The sequence below is a fragment of the Lactuca saligna genome, chromosome 1, assembly GCF_052625555.1.
Source record: "Lactuca saligna cultivar CGN05327 chromosome 1, ASM5262555v1, whole genome shotgun sequence".
NCBI lineage: Eukaryota > Viridiplantae > Streptophyta > Magnoliopsida > Asterales > Asteraceae > Lactuca > Lactuca saligna.
The window spans coordinates 59,952,957-59,975,948 of NC_136417.1; the positions used below are offsets into that span (position 1 = coordinate 59,952,957).

General features: G+C 35.7%; 3 protein-coding genes and 1 long non-coding RNA gene across 4 annotated transcripts; 2 read left to right on the forward strand and 2 right to left on the reverse strand.

The window, feature by feature from the left end:
• On the forward strand, positions 1 to 2,418 carry LOC145037290 (E3 ubiquitin-protein ligase SINAT2-like). The gene is made up of 4 exons (XM_078985920.1): positions 1 to 435; positions 810 to 1,052; positions 1,376 to 1,762; positions 1,863 to 2,418. The coding sequence occupies exons 2-4, from the start codon at positions 849 to 851 to the stop codon at positions 2,184 to 2,186; spliced, it is 915 nt and encodes a 304-aa protein (XP_078842046.1). The 5' UTR covers positions 1 to 435; positions 810 to 848; the 3' UTR covers positions 2,187 to 2,418.
• Positions 2,419 to 5,584: 3,166 nt separating this feature from the next.
• Positions 5,585 to 7,034, reverse strand: LOC144998626 (uncharacterized). The gene is made up of 4 exons (XR_013660383.1): positions 6,152 to 7,034; positions 6,001 to 6,051; positions 5,863 to 5,924; positions 5,585 to 5,751 (listed from the first exon to the last, which is right to left on the reverse strand). It is a non-coding gene; the product is annotated as an uncharacterized LOC144998626 (long non-coding RNA).
• A 2,107-nt stretch (positions 7,035 to 9,141) lies between these two features.
• Positions 9,142 to 11,307, forward strand: LOC145037299 (P-loop containing nucleoside triphosphate hydrolases superfamily protein). The gene is made up of 3 exons (XM_078985931.1): positions 9,142 to 10,432; positions 10,502 to 10,669; positions 10,779 to 11,307. The coding sequence occupies exons 1-3, from the start codon at positions 9,206 to 9,208 to the stop codon at positions 11,148 to 11,150; spliced, it is 1,767 nt and encodes a 588-aa protein (XP_078842057.1). The 5' UTR covers positions 9,142 to 9,205; the 3' UTR covers positions 11,151 to 11,307.
• An 883-nt stretch (positions 11,308 to 12,190) lies between these two features.
• Positions 12,191 to 13,792, reverse strand: EDA3 (DnaJ/Hsp40 cysteine-rich domain superfamily protein). The gene is made up of 6 exons (XM_078985939.1): positions 13,642 to 13,792; positions 13,244 to 13,344; positions 12,972 to 13,125; positions 12,745 to 12,837; positions 12,525 to 12,656; positions 12,191 to 12,419 (listed from the first exon to the last, which is right to left on the reverse strand). Exons 1-5 carry the CDS (start codon positions 13,721 to 13,723, stop codon positions 12,526 to 12,528), a joined length of 561 nt encoding a protein of 186 aa, XP_078842065.1. The 5' UTR covers positions 13,724 to 13,792; the 3' UTR covers positions 12,191 to 12,419; position 12,525.
• Positions 13,793 to 22,992: the final 9,200 nt, after the last annotated feature.

A 22,992-nucleotide genomic window follows, 5' to 3' on the forward strand; every position in this document is an offset into this window, starting at 1 on the left:
CCAACATTTGCACACTCTGTACGCAAGAAAATGACAACACAAAACAACCATTAAACTTCGAGACATGAAACAAGTTCCCCAAATCCTTAGCTGTACACCCATCCATCTATGATTGAACAACCCCAATTTTAATTTCGATCCTAAAAGCTCCACTGTTCCATTGGTAGAAATTAGAATAGAAGCGCGATTGATTTCGGGAAATCTTTGACTTTCTGGACATCTTCAATTCATCCGATTATAGTATTCTTTATAACCAAACACCGGTTTCAACACGTCAATCTAGTCTCCTGCTTTCACAATTTAGCTTCCACATCACACCTTCATCGTGGCTCATTACATCAATTTCACAACAGGAAAAATTCCCCTAATTATTGATGGGTTGATTGATTGTATCTTCTGCGAGCTGAATTTCTCATCTGGGGTTTACAGTTCTAGGTCAGTTCTTTCTTACCTATTTTTTTTTCTCCCACTTCCTTTATCAATTGCAAGTGTTTTTGTTTCTGGGTATGTTTTAATTCTACGAATTTGAGGAAAAGAAGTGGTTTTCTCAAGGTTCGATGAAAAATCACTCATCTTTCATGGTCGCGATCTTCTGAATTTGCAGTTTTGTAGACATCTTAGCTCCCATAGTTACTGATCACTTTCTCATGAAGTGGATACATCGTTTCTGTGTCAATTATGCTTAGATTTGTATCTAATAACTAAACCTAGATATATGTAGTCGATAACAATTTGGGCATTTTTCCTTATGTAAAAAGAGTGGAATTAAGACTACGAGACGATAACTTTTGTTTGGTTGTTCTTGTCAGGAGGAATATCACAAACAGAAACTATAAACACCATTAATTATGGGCCCTGGTGGTAATATTTTTCAAGATGTTAGTGAATCGCGTGCTGATTTTGGTGTTAAATCTGCAAATATAGAAAGAAGAAGTTGCTTGAGATTATGTGGATCTGCTGGTGGAAGGCATGGATTGGCTTCAAACAGTGCTGTCCATGATCTACTCGAGTGCCCTGTCTGCCTTGGCATAATGCACCCTCCAATTCATCAAGTATGTTCTTCTTACTCAGTAAACTATTACTGGTTAGTAGTAACTGGTTACTGGTTAATAGTAAGCGGTTACTGAGTTAATAACCGGTTACTGGTTGCTAACTAGTAAACTGTTACTGGTTAGTAGTAACCGGTTACTTATTAGTTTAGAACTTAAACAGTAATCGGTTACTGGTTAATAGTAACTGGTTCCTGATTAGTTTAAAATCGGTTACTGGTAACCGTTGTTTTAATAGGAACAACGGTTTACCAACAACAGTTACTCGGTTAGTAACTGGTTTACTGGTTATTGGTTACTGATGTATTTGTTATTACTTTATGAAGTGTCCAAATGGCCACACGATATGCGTTGTATGTAAATCAAAAGTGCAAAATAGTTGTCCGATATGCCGACAAGAGCTTGGGAATATACGGTGTTTAGCATTGGAAAAAGTTGCAGAGTCGATAGAGTTGCCATGCAAATACCATTATTTGGGATGCCATGAGATTTTTCCTTATCATAGTAGGATAAGACATGAGGAGAATTGTAAATATCGGGGGTATAATTGTCCATATGCGGGAACGGAATGTTATGTCACGGGTGATATTCCATTCCTTGTTGCACATCTCAAGACGGATCATAATGTTGACATGCATGATGGGTCCACATTCAATCACCGCTACGTGAAGCCCAATCCTCATGAAATTGAAAACGCCACATGGATGTTAACGGTATGATCTTTCTGTGTATGTGTCTGTGGGAGGTAGTGTTTGGTATGATGGAATCAGACTTATTGAAATCTAGTTTCTTGATTTTTTTTGTTGGATGTAGATTTTCAACTGCTTCGGGTATCAATTTTGTTTGCACTTTGAGGCGTTTCATTTGGGCATGGCCCCCGTTTACATGGCGTTTTTGCGTTTTATGGGGGATGAAAATGACGCGAGTAAATTCAGTTACAGTTTGGAGGTTGGTGGGAATGGAAGAAAGCTAAAATGGCAAGGGGTCCCACGGAGTATCCGTGATAGTCATAAAACGGTTAGAGATAGTCTAGATGGGTTGATCATAACAAGAAATATAGGCTTGTTTTTCTCCGGTGGTGATAGGCAGGAGCTCAAGTTGAAAGTGGCCGGCCGGATTTGGAGAGAACAGTCTTGAAGTTGAACCACCACCGCCACTTGCCGCCACTCGCACCGCCTTACACAACCTTGTTTTTTTTTTTGTTTTTGTGAAATAGAAAGAAAGAAGGGTGGTTTTTAGGGTTTATAATTATATGCAATATCTATGTAAAGGTTTAGATTGGGGTTTGAAGGGTTAGTTTTGTTACTTGAAACATTTTTGCTTTGTGGATGATCTTAAAGTAAGAGAATGTTAGCTTTCTTTTTGATCATTTTTCTGTCAACTCACATGATCATTTTTCTGTAAACCCATTAGTTAGCTTAAATACAATAATTTGTAAATATTTAACCTAATAATTAAAAACTTAAATAACAAGCACCAAGTAGAGTTTTCACATGACTCTATTTTATCTAAAAGTGATACATACATGAAAATATATAAAAATAAAAATAATTTGAAATTACTTTTTCACTTTAGTAACATTACTAGTAAATTAATTGTAATGTATTTTTTTTCTCTATTACGTTAAACAACATTTTAAACTCTTAATAAATGGTCGATCATTTTTATTAAGGGAAAAATACAAGAAAAATAAAACACGGTCCGTTATATATTACAAAGCGCATACATATTATATTTTTGTTTAGAGAAAAAAAAACATTAATATTTATCTATCAATTTTATCCAAATTTTGGTACAACCCTATTAATTGGTTTCATTTAAAATGACAATTAAATGTGATGTTGCTTATAACAAGTGTGATCCATGCCATCTTTTGATTTTTTATAATGTATCAAAAGTTAAAACAACATCTTATTTTTATCAAGTTTTATCTCTTGATATAATTTTTTATAATGTATCAAAAGTTAAAACAACATCTTATTTTTATCAAGTTTTATCTCTTGATATATTATAAGATGTCAAAGATGGCCTAGATCACATATGACTTAATACACAATTGTCACTTGACTTAAATAAAACTGATAATAGACTTTTATATTAAATTAGATAGATTTGATAGGTAAAAAATATTGTGACTTTTTATGAAAGAAATTATATATATATATATATATATATATATATATATATATATATATATATATATATATATATATATATATATATAGGGTTAGGTTCATGTGAGACGATCTAATTTTGTGAGACCGTGAGACGTTTTTTTTTTATTTATTTTTAATTTTATTTAGTTAATTCAAGTTCCGAAAATAATATTTAAACAGAGATATTTTTTGATTTTTCCATTTATTTTGCATTTTAAAATAATTTTTGAATATGTACAGTGTAATATTATATTTAGAATATTTCACGTATTTTAAAAAAAAATAGGATTTTTTTTTAATTTTTTTTAGTTAACTCAAGTTCCGAAAATAATATTTAAATTTTTTTTTTTAGATTTTTCCATTTATTTTGCATTTTAAAATTATTTTTTAGAATATGTCAGTTAATATTCTATTTAGCATATTTCACGTATTTAAAAAAAAAACGGGATTTTATTTATTTATTTATTTATTTATTTAGTTAATTCAAGTTTCGAAAATATATTTAAAAAAAGAATTTTTGGATTTTTCCATTTATTTTGCATTTTAAAATTATTTTTAGATTTGGTTTTACGGTCTCACAACATTAGAATGGTCTCAAATGAACCTGACTCTCTCTCTCTCTCTCTCTCTCTATATATATATATATATATATATATATATATATATATATATATATATATATATATATATACACACACACACACACACACACACACACACACATATATATATATATATATATATATATATATATATATATATATATATATATATATATAGGGGAAGGCTAATGCGAAAATGCAAAGAATATGCGAAAATGCGAGAACCAATAAGAACATGCCACATCAATAATCATTATTTATTCATTTTGATTTATTTAATTTATTAATGAAGGGTAACTAAGTAAATTACAAAAAAAAATGAATTATAACCGGTTGTTTAAATTAATAACCGTAAACATTAACTGCAATTTTAAATTAACATTAACTTCTTTCAACTAATGAACAATTGAATCATCTTCCTGCGTTTAACTGCTTCATTCAATTAGAATTTTGAATTGAAGAGATGTCTACAACAGGATATTAAAAGAATTGTTCTTCATATTTAAATCATGAAGAAAACGAATCTTTCAAAAATTTAGTCATTGCAACTATACAATCAACATTAAAGGATGGAAATAAAGGCAAGTTTTCAATGATTATAATTAATATATTTCTGATGTTAAAATTAAATTTTTACATTTTAAATAGATTAATTCGTAATATTTTATAATACTAATTCCCTCTGATTTGGAAAATGAAGCAACTGAAACTTTGAATCATTCTTCAAATGGACCTTCACTTTCAAACAACAAAGGGAAATGATAAAGGCAAATTTCATACTTAATATTAAACTAGTGAAGAGACCCATCCTTTGCATGGGCCAAAATGTATTTTCTACATTTGGTGTTATTTTTATTGTTTACTCTAATGAAATAGAACATTTAAAAACATTTTCAGCTTAATTTACTATGATAGTTGATGACGTTCATGACAAGGTTTCTCTTTAGCTAAACATATTTGGAAAGCATCATCAATGAGAGGTGCAACTTCTTCCCTTTTTTCCCTTTCAAAGTGATCCATCGTGTTAGTTTTTACATCGTCTTTTCCATTTCTTGCATCTCTCTAACTTGCTCCTGCCTTTCTAGCTCCATCAAGGACTGCTTTCTCACCTTCTCATGTCAACAGAAAAGGCAATGGTCCATATGAAAAAAAAATAGGAATGGAGGATAGAGATTTTCAAACTTACCCTTTCAATGATGGGCTTCTTTTCTTTCTTTTTGATACATTTTCCAACATTATCTAGTAAAGTTTGTGCTACTTCTTGCTCATGTTCCTCGATCTCCCTTAAGGGGCTGATAACAGACAAATGAATGCCAAATTTCTCTAGCAGTCTTGATATATGATGCCAAACCTCCAAGGTAGCTTGAGATTGATTATAATTCATCATTCATTAAAAAGAACTCTAATTAATAAAACAAAATGGTACTTCTTTCCATCTACTTATGATAGATATAACTATCATAAGTGAAAGCAAAACGCTATAATACAAAATAATAATAATAATAATAATAATAATAATAATAAATAAAATCAAGGTGTTAATTCTGCCAATTTTCCCTAAAATCAACATAGAAAGTGCACCTATAATAAGAAGAAACAAAAGTATGTTGGTAAAATAGAAAATTGACTAAAAGATTGTTGTTATTAATTGCATTTGTTATTTTTTCATGAAAAGGGAAAATGCAAAAACAACAACCTGCTTTTTATATTATAGCATCCAAATCAAGGGTAATACATTTGTATTTCTTACCTCAAATACAAAAATAGAGTAGCCAAAATTAACTTTTACAATATTGAAATTACATGTACAAAGAAGAGGATCCAACTTTAACTTCAGGTAATTTTTATTAAATTGAGGACAAAAGAAAAAAACAAAAAGTGGTATCTTTATCATTTTAATAGAAAATGATTTAGCATAAATTTTCCTCAGGTTGATAGTCATCCCTGCCCAAAAAATTGAAATAGAAACTAACAGGTTAGTAATTGTTTTTTATTTTTAAAAGTGAAGTTTCTTTGATTGGAAAATACACTCAATCAGAATATTCAAATTTTTACCTGTTCATTTGAAGGGACCCATCTCTGATTGAGAGTTACAAAAACCTCTTAAAGAAGCTAACCTGATAAAGAACAACAATGGTAAGCTTTGCACAATCATAGAAAAATTTGATATCCAAAACTTGAAGTTCTTCAAACCTGATGTTGAAAAGCTTCTTTGAGCTGTCCTTTGTTGTCGAATGGAATGACCTGAAGAAAAGAATAGTAGTGGTATTGTAAGTGAACTTGAAAATAACATGATGCTATCAATTATTCCCAGAGCAATCTTTTATATCTTCATACCACTTACATAAAGAATAAAGAGGTTAAGAAGTTGTAACATTTCTACTTGTCCATACATTCGAATAGCGATCGAAAGACTAGGAGATTGGATCTAGAAAGCAATTCCAGCAGGGTTGACGGCTGTGTGGTAACATCCATTTGGTTTGGAATCAAAGAGAAGCTGATTCAATCAAGACTCATTTAATAATACCTCCCGAATAAATTACCTTAAATTGTGATCTGTCCCACAAAATTCATGAGAAACGTCCAAAAAATTGAGACAAATACATGTGTAGTTTACCTCAAAAAGATTAAGCACATCGATATAACCAAATTGTTTGATGGAACTGTGGACTTGTGAATTCAGAGAAGCTTAATTAAATGACCTTAAAATCAGATGTTTTTATGTATGTCTCAGTGAGGCATTCCATCAAATAGTTGGCCTGCAACTGAGAAGTGGAAAACAAATTCAAAGGAATCAAAATTAAAAATAAATAGAAAGGAATATATACAAACGTTAAGGATTATGTGACCTTCTTTGGTATGAGTAAAAGGGTAAAGGGAGAATTGTGAATGAATCGAAGACCTTTAAGAGCTTTATAGTTGATTTATTCCCAGTCAATCAAAACATACACAATCGGTTGGTGGTTGAGACGGTGGGAGAACTGCATAACCAGAGGAAAAGAAGAAGTCGATAAAACACAGGCGGTGATATACACGTGTATATGGAGGAAACATCCAGGAGGAGGCGGTGGATATATGAGATCAACAAAGTCGCGTCAACTAACTCCCCAACATACGCCGCCGGTTGTGAAAATATTAGAGAACCTCCATCGAACAATTACAATTTTAACCTTTAAACTAAAATAATATATAAAAAATAATAAATAAAGAGTTTCCTCACCGGGAAAAAAAACTACTACGTGCTTTATTACTATAGGTTTTTTTCTTTTTCACATCTACTTTTCAATTTCACTAGAACCGACTTCCATATATATATATATATATATATATATATATATATATATATATATATATATATATATATATATATATATATATATATATATAATCACACTTTTATGCATTTAACTTTTTTATTAATAATGTGTGGAATTAAATTTTATTTTTTCTTTAGAACCAAAAAAATGTTAGTTTAGATTTATTAAAAGTAAAATGGATAAATTTTAAAAAAATACATCTAGATAAGTGACAAACGTATTACTTGATAACTTAAGTTACATAACAAAATAAACCGATTCAATAATAAGATAGTCAAAATTCATTTTATGCAATATTAAGAAGGTTATGCTATTAAAATTTTTGAATTTTAGTTTATTTAATTCAGTTTTCATATAATTATATTGGTTGATTATTACATTTGAATCACTTTTATTTTTGGATGTTATTGTGTAAACACAATATGTCTAGTTGTAAATTATATTAGAACAAATTACACGAATGGTCCTTTAGGTTTTCCGTTTTTCTCTGAAATGGTCCTTACAAATTTTTTTCCCTGAGATGGTCCCTAATGAGCAAACATTGCTCATAAAAGGCCCCTATGATTAACTTTGTTAAAAGGTTCCGTTAAGTTTTGTTAAATGACAAAACTACCCTTTGTTTTATGCACATAAATTCTCTCTCTCTCTCTCTCTCTCTCTCTCTCTCTCTCTCTCTCTCTCTCTCACTGCATCGGAAATAACCCATATAAAAAATTGGATCTTCACATCTTCAATTCAATAATTTGTTTATAAATTTAGCCTGCAATCCAAAGAAAAATAATCCTTCCACCATATGTTCTTGTAACTTGTTCTTTTAACGTATTAGCTTAGTTTAGGTTAGTTTTTCAGGTTCCATACCCATTTTCTTAAGAGCTTTGAATGCATCTTCAACTTTACCAATGCAACTAAATGGGTCTATCAAGCCCCCCCCCCCCCCCCCCCCCCCCCATAAATCGCTACACGTTGATGAAAATCAAGATCCCTTCTTGAAGTTTTTTTCAGGAATTCTCGCAAACAGTTGCATACCCATTGACCAAACTTGTCCAAGCAATTGTATCTCGTTACGACATTTTATCGAACACTTTCTGGGCAGAATCAGTTCTTGAATACACAATACACATATTTACTAAAGTGTTGCCCCCACAAACATCTGATACCCAAGTTTAATTACCATCATATGAAAGTTTTGAGCAAAACCCAACAGTGGCTGATGGTGTGAACAAGCGGTAATGGAAAACGTAAAGGTGTAATCATTTAGAACTGGTAAAGAGCAATTTCTTTGAAAAGATACAACGAGTCTTTGTTACATGTTGTTTTCAAATAAGCTTGAATGATGAGATTTCATCTAGTATGCACCTCAACTATCCTCTGTTATCCACAGTTTTTGGGTAAAGGTGGAAGTCTATCCGACAATGGAATCGTTTTGCCGAAAGAGGATAGGGGCGAAGAAGATGAAGCCCACAAATTGATTTCGTTTATGGGTTCATGGTTGAACACGATTAACACAAACCTATAAATCAATTTATGGGTTTTGTTTGAGCTGCTAACTATCGATTTTTAAGAATCAAATAAGAGCTTCTCTAATTGGAATCAAAATCGGATAAGAGCTTCTCTAAGTTTGAGCTGAGTTTGTTTAAGCTAGTGATTTCAAGATTTGGGCGTGGTGTTGAAATTAGGATGGTGAACCAGAAAGAGACGAGAAGAGAAGAGAGAGAGAAGGACCATGTATGTGCATAAAACAAAGGGTAATTTTGTCATTTAACACAATATAACAGAATTTTTTAACAAAGTTAGTCATAGGGGCCTTTTACGAGCAATGTTTGCTCCTTAGGGACCATTTCTGGGAAAAAAGTTTCGTAAGGACTATTTCAGGGAAAAACAAAAAACCTAAAGGACCATTCGTGTAATTTGTTCATTATATTATTATTCAAAAAAACTTGAGGGGCCATTATTGGACTATTCCCAATCTTAAGGGATGTTAGTGGAAGTATACTCTATCATTAGTTCATCACTCACTAGTCACTAGCCTGCCATACCCTAACTACTAAAACCTCCATGGACGCAGAGCTTCGAACACAGAAATGATTTCCCGAAAATTAACTCCATCAAAGCTCAAGAATCTCCTTGCTCTCTCTCCCTTCACTACCTATGCATACACAAAATCTGTATCCAACTCCAATTTCACCTCCATCATAAACCCCCCAAAAATTTCAGATCTCTTAAACCCTACTAAAACCTTAGCAACCCCAAACCCCCACTTCAGACCCTTCTCTTCAAATCACACTTCGGTTCCACCTCCGACCCTCTCCAGAGACGGAAATTACGATGAAACCACCTCCCAAACCCGCAGAATTTGCCCTGGATGTGGAATCCAAATGCAAGACTCCGACGCTAAACAACCCGGGTTCTTCATCACACCCTCAGTCAAAGATCCAACTTACAAACAACAAATCGACAGAAACCCCTTAGCTGACGAAACCCACATTCCAGATTCTCTCAAAAAGGGCATCTTAATTGAACCCGATGAAATCCTCGAAAACCCTACCCCCAAATCTCCCGAGAGACCAGTCGTTTGCGCGAGGTGCCACAGCTTGAGGAACTACGGGAAAGTGAAAGATCAAACCGTCGAAAACCTGCTCCCCGATTTCGACTTCGATCATACAGTCGGAAGGAGGTTGAATTCGGTTTCAGGTACACGAACTGTCGTCGTAATGGTGGTAGACGCCGTCGATTTCGACGGATCATTCCCCAGAAAAGTCGCAGAGTTAGTTTCCAACACAATCGACGTTCATTCTAGATCTTGGAAAGAAGGGAAATCAGGTAATTTACCTAGAATTGTGTTAGTCGTTACAAAAATCGATCTTCTCCCTTCATCCTTATCCCCAACTGGATTCGAACACTGGGTTAGAACTAGGGCAAGAGAAGGAGGAGCTGCCAAATTAACCAAAGTTCATCTTGTAAGCGCTGTAAAAAACTGGGGATTAAAGAATCTCGCAGATGATATGGTGTCATTAGCTGGACCACGAGGGCATATTTGGGTCATTGGTGCACAAAATGCTGGAAAATCAACACTTATTAACGCAATGGGGAAATCCATAGGTGGTAAAATGACCATTTTGACCGAGGCTCCAATACCCGGGACTACATTAGGGATAGTTCGGGTGGAGGGTGTCCTTCCTGGTGGAACAAAGTTGTTTGATACACCAGGATTACTGCATCCACACCAGATTACCACGCGGTTGACTACAGAGGAACAGAAGTTAGTCCACATCAGCAAAGAGTTGAAACCAAGGACTTATAGGATCAAGGTGATCTTCCAACTATACCCTTTATTATGTGTTTTTGTGATCTTTGTGGTGTAATTTGTTATGAATTAGGTTGGGCATTCTGTGCATATTGGGGGACTTATGAGGCTTGATATTGAAGAATCATCGGTTGATTCTATATATGTAACTGTTTGGGCATCTCCTCATCTTCCTCTTCACATGGGAAAAACAGAGAAAGCATCAACAATGGTGGAAGATCATTTTGGTCGTCAATTACAGGTACAATAATAATTCAAGATTTTTCTACATGTCATTTTGTCATCGTAATTTGCAATGGTAATCGTGTAATATGGGAATAAGATGTTGTAATTTCCGATTATACCCTCAGCCGCCAATTGGGAAGCGAAGAGTGGAGGAGCTTGGAAGATGGGTAAGAAAGGAATTTCGCGTGCGTGGGAATTGGTGGGACTCGAGTTGCGTTGATATTGCATGTGGTGGTCTTGGTTGGTTTGCGATTGGATTGAAAGGAGAGGCGGTTGTTGGTGTTTGGACATATGATGGTGTTGATGTCACCCTTCGTAATGCTTTGATTCCTCATCGATCTCATACCTTTGAAGTCACGGGGTTTACTGTTTCAAAAATCGTCTCAAAAGCCGATAAATCTTTGAATAAGCAAAGGCAAAAGCAAAATGAGAATGAGAATGAGAAGAAGAGGAAAGTTGGGGATTTGGAAACTAATGTAACAAGTGTTGAATTGTGATTTATCTTTAGAATTATTTATTATAAGTGAAGATTTATTTGTAATGAGATTTATGTTCTCAACAAGTTCAATGCACAATGCAAAGATTACTGGATTTATAAAGGGATGAAATGGTTTAGGTAAATGGAATGAGTTGTTCATTTGAATTTTCGGTTAAGGAAGGAACTATTTGTTTTCTTTTTTAATACACCATGGTTTTAAAAAAATGCAATCAAAAGTAAGTTGTTGAATGTTTTATTCATAAAATACTTTTATTTTGTTCTTATCTTTTTTTAGTAAATTAAGTCATAAAAACCGAAAAATATATTCATTTTATCAGGTTAACAGACCATCTAACTTTTAAAAATTATATTTTTGATTTACATTTTAAATTTTATTACAAATTTGGTTTAAAATTTACACTTTTTGCCTAGATTTCAAAATTTGATACAAATTCATTCTAAATTTAGTTTTTTTACATCTTTTTTTTCTTCAAAAATTTGTTTCGAATATGTTTGTTTACATCTTTTTTTTTTTCTCAAAATCTCATTTATATAAAAAAACATATTTTCACATAAAAACCTTCTTTTGTCTATATAAAAACTTCTTTTTAAAAACATATTTTATGCGAAATACCTATTTATAAAGTATGTATTTATTAAGTACATAAATATAAATCCGTTTTCTTATAAAAATAAATGTATACAAACATGTATTTTATAAAAAAGAAATAAACAAACATCTATTTATAATAGATGCATTTGTATACAAATACGTTTTTATAATAAAAAAATGTATACAAGTATTTAGGTGTCATTTGGGTTTTGGGGTCATTAAACTTTTTATAAATAATAATGGGTTATAGTACAAATTTTTTTATGAAAAAACACACACATTGTCTAAGGAATAAAATTTAACAAAGTGGAAGTACATTTCCATTCTATTAAAGATTATTGCCCAAAATGGAAAAATCCATGTAATAACCATAAACTTCCATTCTTGTTAGTGCAAAATTTTGTATCCAATAAGCTACATTTTAAATTCTATAGAAGGTTTCAGCAGATTGCTAATCTATCTTCCTTTCATCATATCATAATCATAATACATAATAAAATAGTCATTTCATCTTATTTTATAGATGAACAAAGCTGAAACCTGTATTCAACCTCTCAACAGCAGCTTGAACTTGAAGACAATTACGATTTCGCCCTCAAGCCGCTTCTATATACGAAACAGTTTTTGCTCCTCTATTTACCATATTCAAGAATCACCCCAAAACCCAAATGACACCTAAAAAGAAAAAACATTTAACATTAAGATTGGGATACTACATTTTGACTTTTTAGGGTCAAAATCAAATACAAAGTTGACTTTTATAGAAATTTGGAAAATGACCTTATGAGTTTGGAAGTAGGCGCCCATTATACATCTTTTCAAGCAATTGTTTAGCATCAGGCCTCCTAAGAAGACCTTTGTTGTTAGGTAAACCAGTACCCAAACAAACAGGACATACAAGTTTCCCTCTTCCTGTTTCCAAAATCAAGAACATAAATTCTCAAACACTTGTAATTTCAATGCATTAAATACAATCAGTATGAATGAAAAAGAATTATACCATAGCAATTAGGGCATTCAGTAAACTCGTATGTATCTTTAGCTCGTTTTCTGTTCAAAGCTTTCCATTTTCCTGTTCCACCACACATTTCACCTAGATACAAAATTAACATCTCATTTACCAATTAAAAACCCAAAATCAAGAACAATAATCTTTCAATCATATCAGGTTAATCTTCCATCTTCAAAATTGAGTGTTGATTGTTGTGAAGAAAAAGCAAAACTTACATATAATAGCACCACTACCCCCACAGTTCCGACACCCTGGTTTCATATCAGATGCGATTGCCTTTTCCTGGGGACTACTTGAATTGCTTATTAAAGCTATTGATGATGTTAAACATGCTAGGCATCTTCTTCGTGATGTCAAATGGTTTTGAGTCTGTGAAGATGATGATTTTGATTTAGATTTAGAAATCAATCAATCAATCAATCATAGCTGGAATCGGAAATATCTAAAGAAAAAAAAAATGAATAGATACAGTCTACAGAGTACAGACCTTTGTCGTGATAGGTTCTGGTGAGGTATCTGGAACATCTGCTGAAGAGCTCTCTGATTCTAAGCTACATCTCACGCGATAGCTCACCGACTTCAAATTGACTAATCATCAAAAGTAGAAATGTAAGTAAACGCTAGAAACTGAAATTCCGACTTTTAAAATTAGCTATTTTTTAATGTGTAAACTGATGAGATGAAATTGTATTGATTCAATCAAATACAAAGTTGAGTTAAAAAACGTTCCAATTTGATTCAGCTGGAGTAAATATCAACGTTATTCACAAACAGGCAGCGGAAATCGCAAACAATCACAGAAGATGAGTAGAATAAGAAAGGTGAAGAGTGTTTACAGAAACCCTAGGTTGTTCAATTTGGTAAAGAAGAGAGAGAGTGACTTACATTGCAGAGCATGTCGAGGGTTTGAATGGGCAGATAGAGGTGTAACTGCGGAGGGTGAAGGAGAAGAAAGGTTAAACGCCATTTTCGTCCTTCTCGACAGAGGCTCTGTTTGAAGAAGATGAGTAGCTATGGAAGACCGTTTATTGATGGATATGATATGGGTGACGTGGCCTATGACCAACCGTCAATTAACTTACAAACTAAACGTTACAAATGACTCGAAACTTTCATTTTAAAGCAATTTATACTTTTTTGTCCTTACAGTTAAAAAATTTATACTTTTTATCCCTACAGTTAAAACTTTTACATTTTTACATAAATACATAAAAAAAAATAGCCTTGGACAAAGCTCGCATTTTCCCGCTAGTTAAGAGTTAAATTATTATTTTAGGATACATCAAATAAATATTTATGAGAAGATTTGTCTTTATATGTCATTGTCCATCAACCTGACATACATGATCATCAAATTCTCGTTTCTTTTATGATATTACTCTAAAAATTAATATACTATTATTTTTCATTCAAACCCTTAATTTAATATGGAAATTTCAAATCAAACCTTTCATCTTTTGAATCCTTAAGTTATATGTCTATACTTTAAATTTGTTATAATGATAATAAAAGTTAGTTTTCCGATCTAATGTAATATGAAATATTCAGTAAAGTTCAAATCTAGAAACAAAATAAAAATACAGTAAGAAGGAAGTAAAATAGACAACAAGTTACGCCGTTATCATTTACTAAATTACAAAGCTAACTCTTTTAAAACTATGTACATAGATTTTGGGTCGTAACGTCATAATGCACGACTCATTGCACTCGTTTGTATCAAAAAAGTTAGGTAAATTAAACAAATCGCTCAAATGGATTTGAGCATTGAGTTAAAGCTAGAAGATTAACGTTACTTTCGCCGTTTTATCTTTTCTGTCACGCAAGTGTCACGTCATATTTGTCTTACATCTTCAACGTCTTAGGGTCTCTTCTCATAACATATTGAGCATTTTTTAATTATTGGAAAAAAAAATAGGTACATTGTTAGGCGTGTCAAACCCAACAAATAAAGGGGTACGATATACTCCAAAATAATCCCACTATATTGCACTAAAAGGTAGTACAAGGCAAGCAGGGTCGATCCACAGAGACACAGGACAATTGGTCTATACCTATTTGCACAAGGTACTATGGTCACCAACAGTAAAAAGAGGGGGGGTTTAGAATGTAATGATTAAACAAATAATTAAAAACATAAACAATCAATTAAGTGCGTGAATTAAATTCAGAATTTGTGAGGACTCCAACCCCATGTATGACAATTTAGCAATGTGACTCCAAGATGACACAATATTCGTTCAATTCTATATAAGTTGGTACTTGAAAGTGCTAATAAGCTCTAACACTTCCCATTCACCATATTAATTAACCAAAACAAGCTCTTTGATTAACCCTAACCTTATTAACCTAATCTAAACAAGCTCTTATGATTAGATTATAAGATTGCATGAAGCTTTATGTGAATGTTCCCAACAACACCCAATACCCCTCATAAGCTCGGGAGTGTAAAAGTGTATGAATAAGATTTACACAAAATTCATTCAATAGAGATTAATTTAATGCTTGTTACTTGTTCAATTTCACAAAACAATTACGGGTTTTGTAAAAGAGATAACTTGAATGACCTAACCCTAATTCAAATGGCCAATAAGAATCATAATTAGGATCAAACATTCGATTGAAACAAAATCAAATTCATTAAATAGAAATTAAGAACAAATATCATGTCATATGAATGAAGTCACTACCAAGAAGTCAAAACATGAAATTGGAGAAATTAGGGTTCTAGCCACACATGGCTAGAACAAGATCACAAGTCTAAAAGATGAAATTAAGTGTAATTACAACTTACAAAAACAAGAATTAATGTTTCCAAATGGTTAACGGACAAACCCTTGCAAAAAGCTTCGAATTCCCCCCTCCAATGGTGCTCTGGTATGTTCTTCTTATGTCCAAATAACCCTCAACCCGTAATATGAAAGATAGGAAAAACTGCCAAAAGTTGGTTTTTTGGGTCGAACACGGCCCGTGTTAAAATAGGCTAAACTGACACGGGTCGTGTTCAGCAACACGCCCCGTGTTTATTTGCACTAAACTGACACGGGTCGTATTCAGTATGGTCAACAGCTCCCATTTTGGTCAAACACTCCCCGTGCCCACTTTTCAGTGTAAATTCAACACGCCCCGTGTACCTCTCTGACTCCAAATCCAAACTTGATTTTTCCAATTTTTTCGTTCTTCGCCCGATCGTCCCGAAATCTCCACCAATGCTTCCCGACACTTCCCAAAGCGTGTTCCAACCTCCGGTTTACCTGAAAAAGATATAAAAGTGTGCAAATAAGGTTGTTCTAGAGAGTAAAATGAATATGGTAAAATGCAAGGAAAAGGAAGAACAATTGTGCTAATTATATGCATAAAATGGGACTGAAAGGTGTGCAAAAAGGTGCACAAGTAGCACCTAACAAATCTCCCTAAGCTTAGACCTTTCTTGTCCTCAAAAAAGAACAAGAACCGGACAACAGGACGATTTCTAGATGGCAGAAAGAAAAACTTAGAATGAAAAGGGGATGAAGGATCCTAAAGGTTAAGAATGAATGCATGCAATGCAATGCCATGAAAATATGTTCAAAATGCACCTAAGAAACAAAATGAAGCAAAAGAAAAGAAGATTAAGAACAAACACAAAATATGTACTTTTGTAACTAAATAAAGGTACGATCAGACTTTACATCAATAGGGCTTCGATCATTGATACCTTGGCAACCATCCTGTTTCCTTCCACATATCACAGACTCTCAATGTGAGGAAGACCCGAAACGGTGTAACCCAATAATCCAACCAAAGTTTTATTTAATCTTTATACCTTACTAAGCTTTATGGGCGAAAATAACATAGTCCGGATTTCATGTCCTTAAGACTAGATGGCCAAGAATCAGAATCGACGCCTCCTTAAGAACCCGTCACGGCGAATCAGCTTTCGCTGAAACAGTGAGCCCACCCGAAGGGGCTCAGCTCCTATGCTTTCACTTTTTCGAGAGCCACAAGTATCATATCACACAGTTCTTCATTCGCCATATTTGACTTGAGTTGGCTTTTGATTTGATTGAGCTTTGATTTGTACTTCGTTTTGAATTTGGATTCTTCAATCTTCATCTTTGGAATTTCTTTGGATTTATTCGTTTTGGCATTTGAAATTCTGATTAGGGTACTGGATATGACAGTTGTACCCTTCCTTCATTCTTGACTGTGTGGGTCTGATACATAAGCTCTCTGTTACCGCGGGGGTAACGCGTGTCAACAAATAGGTCCGTGTTCTGTGGGTTCAGAGTTGCCGATAAAGATTCTTTTTAAACATTCAAAAGCAAATCATCCTAAAGCTGTTATTACCGCCCAAAAAACGTTTCAATATAAAAAAAAATTATTATCTGAGGGTAGGGTCTCGAATTACGGTATTTGGGTCCCCTAGTTATGACAGCTAATTCTATGCTTCCGGTAACAATCCGGTTGCTTCGGTATTTTTCATTTCATGGAGCAATTGTATGTAAAGAGTGTCATCATCTCGTACACTTTTTTTTTTATGAAATTTGAATGAAATTTGAAAATAAGAAAATTTGAAAATAAGAAAATGCATGCATGAGAATGAGTGAACCTTTTTAAAGAAAAAAAAATTGAAAATAAGGAAAAATAAGAGTTTTAAGGAAAACTTTGAAAATAAGAAAATGCATGCATGAGAATGAATGAACCTAAAATACAAGTCTACCCCTGCCCAAGCTTAAAGATAAGCATCGTCCTCGATGCTTGGAGAGGGTGGAACAACCTAGAACGGAGGTGGAGGAGGAGGATAGTAGCTGGGGTTTCGGGTCCAAGCCCAGAAGTCCTCCTCATATTTGCGTTGACGCTCTTGATCCCGAGCGTACTGGGTGGTGAAGGTGGAAAAATTCTGGGTCTGGCTGGTAATATCCTGCTGATAGGTGTCGAGGCGGGTATGGATTGATTGGAATTCGTCCATATATTGTTAATGATAAAGCGGGGGTGCAACAAAATGGGATGAGCTGCCACCACCGGTGGGAGAAGCATGGTGAGGCTCCTCCTCTTCTTCATCATCATCACCATCTTCCTCGTTTTCTTCGCTTTGCTCATCGACCTCGGTGGAATAAGAGTGGGGGAAGATTTATGGAATGATTTGCCAATCAGTCATATGAATGGGATTTCGGAAATCAAGAATGCCTTTATTTTCTAGTGTGATGAGGAGCTTGGGATCATGATTTTGACCCACGGTCCAATGGTGTGTACCATCGCCTGCCGAGCGGAAGAGTCGCATGGACTCAAGGACAGTGGTGGTGAGATAAGGCTCACTTGGCAGTGGCTGGTGGGGACCAGGGTATGGGGCTCGGATGTGGGCGCTCTTGGCGAGCATGCTGACAATACCCCCGCAAACAATCTTTCCCGATCAGGATGCGCTAAGGCGGATGAGCTTGTGGCACAGAAACCGACCATAATGAGGAATGAGGTTATTCTTGGGATGGGTCATTGCATAAAGGATTTTAAGTTCCAGCGCGCCAATGGTGCTTCGCTCCTCTCTAGGGGTGACGAGCGAAGCAATGATTCTGTGAGCTACCTTAATCACAGGATGGATAAGTGATGAGGCTTTAGCAGCGCTAGAGACATATGGATGTAATTGGGTGAGCTGGGTCCACCAAGTCATGTCATAGTATCCTTGGATTGGATCAGCGGGGCCAAATGTGTTTTCCGTTGGGGCTCCCACAATGGCATTGATTTGATCCAAAGAGATCTCATAGTCTTGATTCATTAGACGGAAGTAGAGGATCCCATGATCTAAATAAACTGAGGATAGAAACTTAGCAGTTGGGACTTTATAGCTCAATTCATGGACCCTCAACAAGCCGTGCCACCCTATGTTGCGAAACAGGGTTTTGACTTTATTGTAAACATGCAACTCTTTCAAGGTTGGAACATGCACGAATTTTTGGATGGCATGACCTCGTTTGAGGAATGACTCAAGTTTGCCCTGTTGAACTGGGCCAAGACATACGACACCAAAATGAGATGGGTCGGCTGGGGGTGTTGGGGACCTAGATGGAGGTGAGGGAGATCTGGATGGAGGTGAGGGAGATCTAGGCTTCCGACGGCGGGCGGATGATTTGGTTTGTCTTAGTCTTTTGGAAGATGTAGCTTCCATAGTCAAGTTTGGGACAGATTAAAAGTCAATGGGTCAAAATGTCAAAAAGTCAACTGTTGACGGGTCCAGTCAACTTTGAACTTGGCCACCAAAATTTCGCGGGAAATTTGGTTTTCAAAGATTTCCAACTAAGAATCAAGTCCAAATAGACCACACTTTCAAGTATTTGACTCAAGAACACAAAATTTAAAGGTTAGGAGTTGGAAAGAATTTACCGAATCGTGTGTTGGATCGTGTTGTTCTTGATGGAAAAGATCTTCTTTAACCTCCCCAAGCTTGCCCCTTTCAAGATTGAGACACTAAAACACCAAAATTAAGTGAGAATTTTCGGATCTAGGGTTTGTCAAAACCCCCAAATCCACTATTAAAATGCAAGAAAATGGTGTTTAAGATGGAGAAGATGAAGTGTAGATGATGAAAATCAAACCTTTTTGTAGATGAAAGTCAAAATCTTGAAGAAATTGAAAGGTATTTGATGAAAATCGGACCTAAGGTTTTTGTTGGGAGAGGGGTTGTTAGGAAGTGAAAGTGGGGATAAATGAGATCAAATCCCGATTTTTTTCTTTAAAAAGAGGGGTAACTGCTGCGCAGACACGACCCGTGTCTCAGCAGGCAAAATTGACACGCCCCGTGTTGGGGGGTTTATGCTGAGATATAGTCGAACACGACCCGTGTTGGGTCAAGGCCAAAATCAACACGACCCGTGTTGCTCTCTGGAAGATTTTGGGACTTTTTTTCATTAACACGACCCGTGTTTCATTAAGGCTAAAATGGGACACGACCCGTGTTGCTCTCTGGAAGATTTTGGAACTTTTTTTCATTAACACGACCCGTGTTCCATTAAGGCTAAAATGGGACACGACCCGTGTTGCTCTCTGGAAGATTTTGGGACTTTTTTTCATTAACACGACCCGTGTTCCATTAAGGCTAAAATGGGACACGACCCGTGTTGCTCTCTGGATGCTAATCCCCACTTTTTGAATTTGAAAATTTCCCTCTCTCGGAAATGAAGTACTTTTCCACCCCAAGGTCCGTTCTTTTGGTTTGAAAACAATGACAAAACACATTTGGAACACTAAAAAAAATAAGAATGCAAAGAACGAAATGTTTTAGCAAAAAATGACGAAAACACCCCCGGGTTGCCTCCCGGTTAGCTGCCCTTGTTTTAGGTCGTTGGCTCGACTTTGTCCCCCAGGCGTGATTCATTCTTGGTATGTGGGGTTCTCCAACTCTTCTACCTCTTCATTCTTCACCTCAAATCCCTCATAAAACGGCTTCAACCTGTGACCATTGACTTTGAATGTTTTACCCGTTTGCTTGCTCGTGACTTCCACTGCACCATGGTCAAGCACCCTTGTGACTACGAAAGGACCGACCCATCTTGATCTTAACTTTCCTGAAATTAGCTTGAATCTCGAGTGATAAAGCAACACCTTTTGTCCTTGTATAAAGGTCTTTCGGGAGATTGCTCTGTCATGATATGCTTTTGTTTTCTCCTTATAGATCATGCTACTTTCGTATGCATCATTCCGAATCTCTTCTAGCTCTTGGATATCCAGTTTCCTTTTATTTCCCACCTCATCTTCAGTCAGGTTGAATTTCTTTCCCGCCCAAAAAGCTTTATGCTCAAGCTCAACTGGGAGATGACATGCTTTACCAAACACAAGCCGATATGGGGACATACCAATGGGAGTTTTAAAAGCAGTACGGTATGCCCATAAGGCATCATCTAGCCTCAAGCTCCAGTCTTTGCGGTTTGGGTTGACTGTTTTCTCCAAGATACTTTTGATTTGTCTGTTTGAGACTTCTGCTTGTCCATTGGTTTGGGGATGGTAAGCCGTTGAGACTTTGTGTGTCACTCCATATCTCTTCAAAACAGCTTCTAGCATCCGATTGCAAAAATGGGTCCCGCGGTCACTTATGAGCGCCTTTGGTGTGCCAAACCGTGAGAAAATCTGTACCTTAAGGAAATCAACCACAACTTTTGAATCATTAGTACGGGTGGCCTTAGCCTCCACCCATTTGGACACATAGTCCACTGCTAACAAAATATAAGAGCAACCAAAAGAGGGTGGAAATGGTCCCATAAAGTCAATGCCCCATACATCAAAATTTTCACATACTAGAATAGGGGTAAGGGGCATTTGATTTCTAGAGCTTAAGGACCCAGATTTTTGGCATTTTTCACAATGTGCACAAAGTACATAGGAATCATGGAAAATAGAAGGCCAAAAGAATCCGCTATCTAAAACTTTCCTAGCTGTCCTTTGGGGTCCAAAGTGACCACCACAAGCATAGGAATGACAAAAATTAAGGATAGATTGTACCTCTTTTTGCTCAACACACCTGCAAATTACTTGGTCCGCACAGTACTTCCAAAGGTAAGGTTCATCCCATATGTATCGTTTGGCTTCTTTTTTGATTTTGTCTCTTTGCCAACGGGATGAATATGGGGGAAATTAACTTGTGACCAAGTAGTTGACGATATCTGCATACCATGGTGCCTCTTTGGCTGCAAATAGATTCTCATCCGGAAATGTGTCACAGATGGGTATACCATCTTCGGGTGATACGATGCGACTTAGATGATTCGCAACCAGATTTTCCTTTCCACTCTTGTCTTTGATCTCAATATCGAACTCTTGCAAAAGCAGCATCCACCGTATTAACCTCGGCTTTGAGTCTTTCTTTGTAAGCAAGTGCTTTATGGCTGCATGGTCCGAATATATGATCACTTTAGTTCTAAGGAGGTATTGTCGAAACTTCTCCAAAGCAAAGACAATAGCAAGCAACTCTTTCTCTGTTGTGGTGTAGTTGCCTTGTGCCCTATCAAGGGTCTTTGATGCATAGTAGATGACATGATGTGCTCGGTCAACCTTTTGTCCCAAAACTGCCCCAACCGCGGTATTGCTAGCATCGCACATGATTTCGAATGGAAGATCCCAATTTGGCGGTTGAATAATGGGGGCGGATGTCAACAAATCTTTCAAAAGGTCAAATGCCTTTTTGCATTCATCACCAAACTCAAAATCAACCTCCTTTTGTAGAAGTTGACACATCGGTACCGTAATCTTGGAGAAATCCTTTATAAACCGCCGATAAAAACCTGCATGGCCAAGAAAAGAACGTACTTCCCGAACATTTGTCGGGTATGGTAAGCTCTTAATAATATCTGTTTTGGCCTTGTCAACTTCTAAACCTTTCTGGGACACCATATGTCCAAGTATCAAGCCCTTGTCGACCATAAAATGACATTTTTCATAATTAAGGACTAAGTTCGTATCAATGCACCTTTGTAAGATTTTGGTGAGATTTTGCAAACATTCATTAAAAGAGTTTCCATAAACAGTAAAATCGTCCATGAAAACCTCTATGATATTTTCGACATATTCTGAAAATATGCTCACCATACATCTTTGGAAGGTTACGGGTGCATTGCACAAACCAAAGGGCATGCGTCTATACGCAAAGGTGCCGAAGGGACATGTGAATGTGGTTTTCTCTTGGTCTTCCGGGGCAACCGGAATTTGATGAAAACCAGAGAAACCATCAAGGCAGCAGTAATGGGATTTCCCGGCCAATCGTTCTAACATCTGATCAATGAATGGCAAAGGGAAGTGGTCTTTGCGGGTGGAAGCATTCAGCTTTCTATAATCGATACAAACTCTCCACCCATTTTTCACACGGGTGGGTACCAATTCCCCTTCGGAGTTTTTGACCACGGTAACTCCAGCTTTTTTTGGGACTACTTGCACAGGACTCACCCACTTACTATCAGAAATAGGATAGATTACACCTGCATCCAAGAGCTTCATGATCTCCTTTTTTACCACCTCCATCATAGGTGGCTTCAACCTCCTCTGTGCTTCACGGGTTGGCTTGAAGTCCTCTTCCATCAATATTTTGTGCATGCATAATGATGGGCTCAACCCTTTTATATCCGCAATAGTCCAACCAATAGCCTCCTTGTATTTCTTCAAAATTCCAAATAACTCTTTTTCTTCTTCTCGTGCCAGCTTAGTCGAAATTATCACCGGTAGTGTCTCTTCCTCTCCAAGATAGGCATACTTGAGATGGTCGGGAAGAGCCTTCAACTC

What these genes read in the sequence shown, in the direction of transcription:
- EDA3 (XM_078985939.1), bottom strand. Translation starts at nt 13,723, where the DNA reads ATGGCGTTTAACCTTTCTTCTCCTTCACCCTCCGCAGTTACACCTCTA. An exon ending in CCCTCGACATGCTCTGCAAT is followed by an intron (nt 13,345 to 13,641) that starts GTAAGTCACTCT and finishes TTTGATGATTAG; the next exon opens with TCAATTTGAAGTCGGTGAGC. An exon ending in GGGTAGTGGTGCTATTATAT is followed by an intron (nt 12,838 to 12,971) that starts GTAAGTTTTGCT and finishes TTTTGTATCTAG; the next exon opens with GTGAAATGTGTGGTGGAACA.
- LOC145037299 (XM_078985931.1), top strand. Translation starts at nt 9,206, where the DNA reads ATGATTTCCCGAAAATTAACTCCATCAAAGCTCAAGAATCTCCTTGCT. An exon ending in CAAGGACTTATAGGATCAAG is followed by an intron (nt 10,433 to 10,501) that starts GTGATCTTCCAA and finishes GTTATGAATTAG; the next exon opens with GTTGGGCATTCTGTGCATAT. An exon ending in ATTTTGGTCGTCAATTACAG is followed by an intron (nt 10,670 to 10,778) that starts GTACAATAATAA and finishes TTATACCCTCAG; the next exon opens with CCGCCAATTGGGAAGCGAAG.
- LOC145037290 (XM_078985920.1), top strand. Translation starts at nt 849, where the DNA reads ATGGGCCCTGGTGGTAATATTTTTCAAGATGTTAGTGAATCGCGTGCT. An exon ending in TGCACCCTCCAATTCATCAA is followed by an intron (nt 1,053 to 1,375) that starts GTATGTTCTTCT and finishes TACTTTATGAAG; the next exon opens with TGTCCAAATGGCCACACGAT. An exon ending in ACGCCACATGGATGTTAACG is followed by an intron (nt 1,763 to 1,862) that starts GTATGATCTTTC and finishes TGTTGGATGTAG; the next exon opens with ATTTTCAACTGCTTCGGGTA.